This window comes from Camellia sinensis, chromosome 13 (assembly GCF_055761805.1).
Source record: "Camellia sinensis isolate YWXY chromosome 13, ASM5576180v1, whole genome shotgun sequence".
Taxonomy (NCBI): Eukaryota; Viridiplantae; Streptophyta; class Magnoliopsida; order Ericales; family Theaceae; genus Camellia; species Camellia sinensis.
In genome coordinates this window covers 20934536-20945416 of record NC_138973.1, presented here as the reverse complement: position 1 = coordinate 20945416, position 10881 = coordinate 20934536, and the positions used below count along the sequence as shown (strand labels likewise).

The 10881-nt window shown below is 37.3% G+C and overlaps 1 protein-coding gene across 1 annotated transcript; it reads right to left on the bottom strand.

Moving 5' to 3' along the window:
- Positions 1-5768: 5768 nt before the first annotated feature.
- LOC114261964 (putative glycosyltransferase At3g07620) lies at positions 5769-10519 on the bottom strand. Its single transcript, XM_028202292.2, has 6 exons — positions 10380-10519; positions 8259-8956; positions 7983-8152; positions 7756-7886; positions 7122-7470; positions 5769-6608 (listed from the first exon to the last, which is right to left on the bottom strand). Exons 2-6 carry the CDS (start codon positions 8770-8772, stop codon positions 5943-5945), a joined length of 1830 nt encoding a protein of 609 aa, XP_028058093.2. The 5' UTR covers positions 8773-8956; positions 10380-10519; the 3' UTR covers positions 5769-5942.
- Positions 10520-10881: the final 362 nt, after the last annotated feature.

Here is a 10881-nt window from a genome sequence, read left to right as displayed (position 1 = left end):
TCCTTCTTTTCAATGGTATTTCTTTCTCTTTTTCTGTTTCTTCATCTTCTAAGTGAGTTTCAGGTGTCTCCTCCTTAAGATCAACCAACAATCTTCTTTTCCTCTGTTGTTGTTGCTTGCCTTTGAGGATATTCAAAGCTTGAACTCTCTGAGGAGATTCTACTTGTGAAGCTCCTGCATTAAAAAAAAGAAAGTCATAAAGTAGATGAACAAGGCATTATAAACATCATAGAGAGAAGAGAAGGGAAAAAATAGAAATGCATGCCTCTTTTCGAAGCAGCCTTGGTGACTCTAGGACAAGAAGGAAAGGCAGCAAGAGTAGTCTCTATGACAGTAAGAGCAAGAGCTGGGATAGCAGGGACAATAGAGACTGTAATAATGGTCCTAGTCTTTTTGGGTTTGGCTTAAGTGGGTACATCTAGTCCCACTAGCAGATCTTTGGAAGGTATTGCCAGGAGCACCTCCATATTGGTTGTCCACCGATTTTTAAATCTTTTCAAAGCTCTGCCATGTGGAGTAAAGGGGGTGAATTGAAACTTGCTCAACTCTTGTAACAATTTGAATGTTGCTTCTTCCAATTTGTTTTTGGGTACCTTCAAGTCTCTGACTGTGAGATTGGTATTGGAGAGGCTACAGAGAGGGACATGGATTCCTTGAGTAAGCCCAAATTGTTTGGCAAATTGGGAAGGACAGTAAACCTCAGATATATGTTTGTAAGCTCGAAGATTCAAAGTACCAATGAAGAGCTCTCTTGGTAACAGGATAGAGGCCCACATATCCTTGTGTAATGAATTAGAGCACTCTCTATCAGCCAAAAATGCCCTGAGCCAGTCTGGTCCTGTATTAGCTTCGAAGGGGCAAAAGAATGAAGGAAGTGGAGAAATTAGGAGTTGATGAAAGAAAGTAAAATAGTAGGTAAAGCTGGAGGGATATAAAAACAATCCTGGCAAATTTCTCTCCATAAGTCATGGGTTTTTGCACCAAAAATCTCAATCATTTGGAATGTAGACCAGTGAAATATGCGAAAAACTAAAGTTGTAATACCTATAGAGGACCTCCTTGGTTGACATCCAGAGGTTTCTCGTAAAATTGGGAGCAAGCTCTATAAACATGGCCTAAAACATAAGGAGCCAAGGCTATCCTCTTCTTTAAGGCAAGAGCCTTGGCAAGTGGGGCAAACTCAGATGTAATCCGCTGAGATGAAGTGCAAAAGAGAAATTTGCATAACCAGTACAGAATGAAGGAAAAGAAATCTTGATCGCTTATAGGAGCTACCTTCTTGTTCTCAATTTTTACAAAATTACTGAAGGAAGAGTTCAAGGATGGGATGGTGAAGTTCACCGGAGTGCCTGGGTAACTAGGCAAAAAGAGAGCACCAAGTGGTGAGAGCCCTAAGAGATGGCAAATATCAAGAACGGTGGGCGCCATCATACCACACCGAAACTGGAAAAAATTAAAAGCCGAATTCCAGAAACAAAGAGTTCTAGGAATCAAAAAAGGATTATCAGGAATAATGAACCTAGAAAGGCGAAGGGCATCAAGGATACAGAGCTCTTGTAGATCCAATTCTCTGGTTGGCACAACTCTGCCATACCACTCCTCTCATTCAACCCTCAATATGGGCCAGCAACGGTGGGAACGGTTTAACCTCTAGCTTCCCCAATCAAAACCCCCTTCATAGAGCAGACAGTGATCCTTTAGACGACGATACAAAACAGGAAGCTGAGCTAGGGCTTCTCTAAAGATGGGTCCCAAGATGTATTCATGTTGTTCATTATGGTGAGGGATAAAGAGGCGACCATCTATGGCACTCGGTTCACCGGTTTTGAGCCTGGATATCTCTTCATCGATGCACCTCTTTAAAGCCAAGGATGGACTCACGCGCTCCACAACTAGTACTTTTAGGGAGGAAGAAGCCATTAGCAAGAGTTTTCCGAGGATGAAGCTAAGAAAATAATAAAGAGGATAAGAGAGCAATAGATATGAAAGGGTTTGTGTTTTCGACAAACGAGTAACATAAAAGCACGAAGGGAGAGGGTTTTAAACCTTTATGTTCGAAAGATGCCCCATCTGTCTAAATGGGTAAAAAGACCCGAGATAGATTGTTTGGCTGATGTTGGAACCCATATAAGTTTAAGACTTTTTCCTAAAATTTGTGGGGGTCATGAAAGTGCAATGTGAAAAGTCTTTCTCAAGGTTGATTGTTTGGGCGGGAGACACATCTCAAACAATCAAATTGGCTTCGAAAACAAGTATTTGGCTTCGAAAGTCAAGATTTGGCTCCAAAGCCAGATGCCAAACGATCAACTAAGGCTTCGAGAGGAGGTAATTGATTTCGAAGCACATTTCACGTTTAAAAATGCAAGAACGCTTAGGTTTTGTCTACTTTAAAGGGATTAGTGACTTGTTATTAGGTTTCTTGTAAAGATAAAATCCTTCGAAGTTAACTTTGAAGTGCTCTGCAGCTAGAATTTGTTTGTTTTAGACTTTAAAGTTGCAAAACTAGTATTTGGTTAAATAATGAAGAAACCCAAAAGGGCTCACTCTTTAAGAAGTAAGCAGTATAATTCCTAAGGGAAGTTCCCATACTTTGAAGCACTTAGATTGTGTTTCGAAGCAAAGTTGGTTAATTTGAAGCTGTTCGTTGAGCAAGAACAGACTATGTTAACCATATAATTGGAACGTAAAGCAAAGGTTGCCCTTTTTAAGAGAAAATTCCACACTTTGAAAGTTTTTGAGTTAGGCTTTAGAGCAAAATTAGTTGATTCAAAACTTCTTTGAACATAATGAGTTAGGTCACAACAACCATACAATTAAGCATACAATTATAATATAAAATCAGATCATGACAGATAAAATTTGAGAAGCCCAGTTTTATTGATAAGTAATATTTATATTGGGAAAACTCATTTGGCTACATTCTCAATTTCGTAAAAATAGGAGATGGGCAAAGTTACAAGATCATGAAACTTAGTCCAGCAAAACTCAATAAGCATATACTCTTTTATTAATCTATCTTCTATCCTACCCAAATTTGGTTTATCTAATTGATGAGCCCTTAATTGGAATAAGAGTTGTTGGGCTTTCATTTCAAATTCTATTTTCTTAAGAGCCTTCTCTATCTCATCCATCTCCTTTTTCTCATGTGCTTGACCCATAATGGCATTTTCTCCATACTCTAAGTTTAGGTTTTTGAAGTTCTCATATCCTTCGAAGAGATTCTCTACCTCGCACTGAATTTGGATTCGAGCAGCAGCGATTTCATTCAATACTTCATTGGTAATAGAAGCACTAATGTACCAATTGAGTAAGAGAGGGAGTTGGTCCAGGAAAGTATAGAGCTCTGCGTAGGCTACAAGGTTGAGAAGATGGCTGGAAGAAATAATATCACAAGCCCATAACAAGTTCTTGTGAGGAATATCATCTCGTAGGACTTCGAATGACAAATGGGAGAAAGCGGCAAGCATGGTTTGAACCCTATATTGCTGGTAAGCAGTTGGAGGAACTGGAGCTTGATAAGGAGCGAAATGTTGACTCTCGAAGAGGATGAGCCTCAATTCCTCAATCCAATTTGGGTTGGAGGGCATCAAAGGAGCAGTGGGAGCCTCTCTGAATGAAGATGGGAATTCATGTTTGTTCAGACACTCAAGCCAATCAGAGGAACAAAGTTTTGCTTTTTGGCTAAGAGTACAGGACTGATTCCTAAGGCTTCATCAGGGTGTGGAGCCCTTCGCTCCATTCGAGACGGTAAAATAGAAGTATACCATGCTGAAAGCAAGTTGTCCTCAAGGCTGCGTAGAAGATTGAAAGGAGCGTATGAGTACACTACAGAGCTACACATGGAATGATGGACTACAAGAGGGTTATCGAATTCAGGAAATCGATGATGGGTGTGCTCCCTCGTCTGAGGTTGAGTAGGAGTAGGCCAAACTCCCCAGCCAGAAGCTTTAGAAGAAGAAGAGGAAGCAGCAGCCTTATCCCACGCAAAAGATTTTGTGGTAGAAGAAGAGTTTCCAATATCCATTGTTGTAAAGTCTTGGCCTGAAGAATTATGAACAATAGATTCTTGATCCAAAGGTCGATGATTTGCAAAAACTTCCATGACTTGAATGAATGGAGGTGGATAGGTGTGGCTAATAAATGCATGAAAGTTCTTTCGAGGACGAACATCATTATCTAACAACTCTTCGTATGCTTGACCTATGAAAGAAAAGGTTTGCTTGGCCATGAGAACTGTATCAGCCTTTTCATATGCTCAAACAGTGGTAAATGTTCGCGACATAGAAGAGAATTTAATGCAGTACAAACACTGCAATGATGGACGTCGGCTGCATTTCTAAGAAGATGCAAGCCCATGCACGTCCTAGGACGTGGGTAAAGTGCCATGATCCACTAATATCACCAAGTATTGGGTATATTAATATGGGAGATAATGTTAACTGTATAATTTGTAAAAGCCAATCACAATTCAACACGTGACATGAAGGGGGCAATTTAGGGAGTTAATACAAGTTGCCAACCAAAGTTAGACACGTGTCATCTCGTATTGATAATAATGGATCTGCGTAGCACTGGAACAATCGAGGGATATAAGATGATGTAGCCTAACGGTTACTCACAAAGTTCAAATTCAAAATCAAGAGGGAAGCCTAACTGCAAGAGTGGCGTAGTGAGACTGACTGTGAGAGAGCATGTTCAGCAATCATGGGAGGACATTTTGACAGTTAAAAGCCCATTTCGATGGTTATCATTGAAAAGTATAAATAGCAGAGAAGGCCCCAGAATGAAGCATATAGACTCAGATCAAAAAATCAGTGTATTTACTTTGTTTTTCCTTCCAGTTTTTACAGTTGCTTACATTTCTGCACTTCAATTCATGTACTGTACTTCATTCCTAGGAGTAGTTTCAAATAGCTTGTTGCTGTAAACCTCTACAAGGCTGGGTTAGATAATTGTAAATTTTTCATTTTACTTAATGAAATTTAAATTCTGAAATTATTTTTCACTTCTTGTTATTTACTAAATTCTCCTAAACAAGTCACCAGTAAAAATCCTTTTCATTGAGGTTGAGAGAACTAAAACACAATCGTCTAATAATTGGTTGGTAATTAATATTTTGTAAAGACTGATTGATCCTTATTGGCACGTTTAAAATTACATTATTAACCTTCGAAAGCCAAAAAAATCAACAATATTTTAATGGAGAAAATAAAACCACCATTGTTGATCACATAACTCACTGAAGTGGTATGCTCATATATGGATTTCTATAAAGCAATGTTTGAGCAAAGCAAATAATAATAAGCATTCATTTTTCCAACAGTCTTAAATAACATGATCAAATCTGTACTGCACTACCATTACGGATGACATGATACCTAGAAAAACATTTCGTCATTCTCAGGATAGGAATTACAAAATCCTTAGCTCATCCTTAGCGCGCATATATATATATATATTGTTTGGAATAGAAATCATAACTCTCTATCAAGGAAATTGTAAAGAACAAATATGGCACATTAAGACTGTTGTCATTGGCAAATTTCATTCTATGTAAAGATAAAGATAACCTAATAATCTCAAGCTCATAACATCACAACCATTTTTTATTTTCATCTTTTTGGTTTGTTTAATTTCTTTATTCTTTCTTTTACTTTTGGGTAGATAATATCTGGTTCAACCAAAACCCAAAACATCAAACCAGAAAATTTGCTATGCTAGTAATCCCGCTTGGTAATTTTCGGGGAAAAAAATTTACAATCGATATATAGTGTCAAAATTTAGAATTTTTATTCAGAATATAAGAATGCTAAATACAATTCTGTCAACAACAACAGTCTGTCAACAACAACAGTATGAACTATATCTGCTAAAAAAATTCTAAATGCAGAAGAAGATTGTATCTCTGCAGCCTTTTCCATTGAAAACCTCATGGAAAGATTTTAAGTGGGTCTTACTTGAAAGACTCTATTGTACCAAATAGAATGAAGAATCATATGAAACAAATCATACTTAACGGGTTCAGCATGCCAAAGAAAATGCTGCTGTACCTCTTTCACCCTCTTCTGCATCTCGAGATACTTCTCCTCCGGTATAGAAAGGAGTATATTCTTCAAGTCCGGAATATCCTTTTCCAAGACGAAAACAGCAAACGATTCCCAGTTCAAAACCTCAAAAAAGGGAGGCACATAGTTGTCGGATATAATAACCGGGACACACTCGTACAAGATAGACTCCACAACACGTGGGCTGTGGACTGCAAAGCCTCTTGCACAAATGCAGTACTTGCTGCTCTTCATGTGCTGGATGTAGTTTTTGTTACCCCTGACAGGGGGCAGTCGGGTGAAGATTTTCATGTTGGGATCTTTGTTTCCCCAGTACTTCAACAGGACTGGTCGGACTTTACCATGCATGTACCCTGCAAAGAAAGCGAGGATTGGCCTCTCGGAAGGAAGCTCACCTCCGATACCTTTGAGGGGATTTTCAGATGAGCGTACATACGTCGTTGGAAGAGAAACATCCTTGCCTATGTTGAAGCCTATTTGGAGATCAGCATTGCACAGGGCTCTGAGGCAATTGGCTATACGTCCTCTTGTCTCAGCTGGGGCCTGAGAAAATGGTGTTTTGTTAGAAGTTTCAACTTACAGATATTGACTTCTAATTTTGAAACAAGAAAAGGGTCCACATGTATCACAGGGATACGTAGCATTCCATTTTGACCACCAAAGGCGTCTAAAGTTTAGATAATCGCTTTTCAATCCATCATAAATTTGGAATAAGTAAATTATAAAAACAAAAACAAAAAAAGAGTAGAAAAGTTGGTAGTCAAAATTCAGCCATAATTTGGCCAGTTAGAGAAATTAGGGTTCAAGCTAGTGGGTGAGGGAAGAGCACGGGGAAAACATCAATTTAAACATTCACAGATGCAACCTTTAAAATGAGCCACTACCCAATATTACGATGTATTGAAACCATTAGGAAATAAAATTTTGAAAATCATCCGAGATATATGACAAAATAGACACATGGAAACAAAATGGAAATGATAAATCCCATGTTGTACCCAACTGGCCCTTCGTAGTTATGAGTGATGGTAACTTGAATGAAAACAGAGTTCAGACCCAGTCGTGGCAAGCAGTAAGAAAATGATCTGCTCCACCAGTTCTGTTCCAGAAAGGATGCGTTGCTGCAAGCATTTCCACATGATTCTTCATGTACTCGATTAGGTTACTACGACTGTGTGAATTATGCACATAGAGTGTTAATTCTAGCAATCGGGAACTAAAGGGCAAGAAAAATAGATGAGCTCTTGTAGGGTCTTCCGTAACAAAATGTTTGCTTGCTTCCATCAACTTGATGAACCATCCCTCAGAAGAGTATATTCCTTCAAGTATTGACTCATGGAAGATGGGTTTTTCTCCTTCCTTGTAGATGTATACTTTGAGCATGTTTTCCATTAACTCATAGCTCCTGCAAATTTGATCATATGCATTCTTAGAATTGAAAAGTGTCTCATGTAAGAAACATATGTCGAAAAGTTGCACATAAGATTCCAGAAATATTGTTAAAGCACATGTTTGCTCTACACTGCCAGTTCAAGCAGACTTAGAATACTAAAGTAAGAAAAAAATTTCGAGTACAAATAATTTGCAGGTGGTTCTGTTTCTACCAGCTTTTTCCAATTCGGGTAGTAAGTCATAAAACAACCCAGGTCATCTGATAGCCCACTTGGACCTGTGTCTCTTAGAAATGTACCTCTTAAACATTGAAACATTCCGATAAAGAGGACAGTAAAGTTCTGCATCATTCTCGATATTGGGTGCATTCTCTATCTGTGCTTTTGCATATAGCAGTTCTTGATCAACCAATGAAGACCATTGAGGTGCCTGCACAAAAGAATCAAGGGAAAAAAATGACTCCAAATTTTTTATAGTGAAGTCAATCCCAACTGACAAAATCAAAATATAAGGTCCTAAATGTACCGCTGATTGGGGTGAAACGCGACTCAGCAGCAATAAAGAATTCATCTTGGATATTGACATTACTTCTGATGTTGGTGTTTCAGACCTTTTGTTCACCACGGGAGAACTATAGTTTGACAGGGTAAGATTACTCTGCAGTGGACCAGGTTTTTCATCCTCAGTATGCATGTCTGTTGAAATTGCAAACAAAGAGGATTAATAAACAGTATCTCACATTTTTTTTAGACATCCAAGAAATATATTCTACTTCAAAATTCCTTGATAAAGAATTATCACCTGTAGTAACATTCTTTGAGGAAATACTGTGTTCAGCTTCCCCAGGCTTCTCTAGTGCACCACCATTTTCTGAATTTTCAAATTTGACCAGGCTCAAATTTTTGTTTTGTTCTTCAAGATTCCCAAGTGAACTTCCTTGATTAAGAAATTCAGAAGCACCATTTGATCTTCCTTTGGTTTCTGATACAACATCATTCTTGGGTACTCTGTTATTTCCATCATTCCCACCATCCGTTTCTTTCATCAAATCGGAGGCTTCAATTGTCTTAGTTGAGTTCAAATCATTTAACAGTGTGGTGTTGCCAACCAACTCAGAGTTAGACGGTTCATGTCCAGCAGAAAAGCTGCTTTTTCCCTGGAATGAAACTTTGCCTGTGGAAAGTAGAGATGATAAAACACTGCCATATGGAAGTTCAAAATGCTGAAAAACCATAACTACCGCAAATGTTACCCCCAATAGCCAAAGCAATCTTCTTGTTTCCATTCGATATTTAGGTCGATGTCCGTGATCCATGTTGCAAAAATGTACTTACATTCCAATCTTAGAATCACTATCAACCATGCAAAATTTCCAAATCTCCGAATTAAGTTGGTTACATAGATTGAACTGTCTCAAGAATGGTACTGCCACTGGTTGGCTTTTGCAAAACTCTAATCATGTCAGCAATATTACTTGATATTGGATGTTACCATGCCAGCTACCAGAACCATGGGAGGGGGAAAAAAAAGAAAAAAAAGAAAAGTTAAGTAATGAGAATTCCATGAATTTGAAACATGGATTGTAGCAATGAAGGCAAAACTTAGCTTAAGAAAAAAGTTTTCTCGTTTGCCACCACAATAGGTTGGCATCTAATCCTAAACATTCCACTAAAGAATATGTGATGGGATCCAAAAAAACCCTGAGAGCCCAAAACACTTAATGTCATTCCACTGCCACACATAGTCTGTCATCTTCAGCATTAGATAGCAAAAACAATCTCCTAACATTTTCATTTAAACTTTTCCAAACCAGAATTCTTTAAAAGTTTGCCCAAAAATTTACTTCATCCAAACTAGTGAAAGAACTTAAGGAACATCCATTCATCACCAAATGCATAGATAGCATTTGCTTATCATAGAATTGAATCAGTCTAATCAATCATATTTTCGCCTACTTGTAGCACGTAAATACAAGCATATCTTCTGAACTTCTCAATGATTTACGGAAATTCAACAATGCCAATTCAAAATAATAATAAATAAATGAAATGGACCCCCTTCACCAATTCAAAATGCTACAATTTGAAACTCCATAAACCTGGCTATTTGATCCCTACCATCAAGGTTTCATACTTCAGCTAGCCAATGGTGAGAGACCGTATTTCCATATTGTAGGCCATTTTCACAAACAGTACCTACGTCTGTTTGGACGGACTGAATAAGGGTGGACTGCAATATAATAGATTGTTAGTCCTAAATAAATAGTCCCTAAACTATTTAGATAGAAATTATGTGTATTTGGTTATTAGTTTGACCTTTACTAAACTAACCAAATGACGCATTAGTAAATTTATTGGACATGGAGTCCAATCCCACACGTGAATCCCATGAAACAAACGACCCTGATGCATGATCACACCACATTTTTTTATAGAAGAAAGCAGCTCTTTATTTCCTGTACTTATCCACAAAATGTTAAGTTCACTTTGCAGTATACATTCATTTCTTAAATGTGCTTGAAATAAAACATATCAGAACCAATTCTTGTCATAAGCTAACCTCATATTGGGTTACTGAGAAATAAGAATCGTAAGAAAAAGAAACGTCAAAGTTACATAATTTTAGAATCATAAAAATTTCCTTATTTAGCAGTGGCACCCAGATAGAGAAAACAACAAAATCCCATCATATTTTCAATATCTGGAAACCGACAAAACAAACAAAGACTCAAAATTTTGTGTTGTTTTCTCATATTCAATCAATTTTCTCGGGAACCAAGCAGATGGTGACAGCAAAATGAAAAGAAACAAACAGAAAAAAACATGCAAACTGAAACTGACAGAGATCCATGAGAACTAAACCAACAAAATTTATAGTTGAATGTACATAATGAAAACTAAATAAATAAATAAAATTACTCACTGGGTTTGATGAAAAGCTTCGAGAATAAATTAAATGGTGTCGAATTAATAGAGAAAATAATTAAAATCACCCTATAAAAATAACTGTAGTGATATCCTTGATCGAGCTTCCACTCATACGAGACGGGGATCTGGTTGCCCTTTGTTGTTTTAAGTAAATTACATTTAACGTCCCCTAAAATTTAATAAAATTGCAAAAATCTCCCCTGAAATTTTTAAAATGACTTAAACTTTTCTTGAAATAGTTTTCAATTATACTGACACGTCTTATGCTCTGTTTGATTGGGAGATTTACGAAGAGAAATAGAAAATATAGATAAAATGTGAATAAAATATACTTAGATTTTACTTAGTTTTGTTGTCCAAATTGTGAAATTAAATAAATAGATTCACGAATACATCAAAATTATATACCAAGAACACATACTGAGAATTACAACTAAATTACAACAGAAATACCCAATAGATTAAAATGGTAAAGAAAACAAACCGAAACCTGCACG

Bases quoted from the DNA above. Each gene is read 5' to 3' on its own strand.
- LOC114261964 (XM_028202292.2), bottom strand. From the start codon at position 8,772: ATGGATCACGGACATCGACCTAAATATCGAATGGAAACAAGAAGATTG. The intron at 8,153-8,258 runs GTGATAATTCTT...CAATTTCAACAG, and splicing joins CTCAAAGAATGTTACTACAG to ACATGCATACTGAGGATGAA. The intron at 7,887-7,982 runs GTACATTTAGGA...TCTTTTGTGCAG, and splicing joins GCGTTTCACCCCAATCAGCG to GCACCTCAATGGTCTTCATT.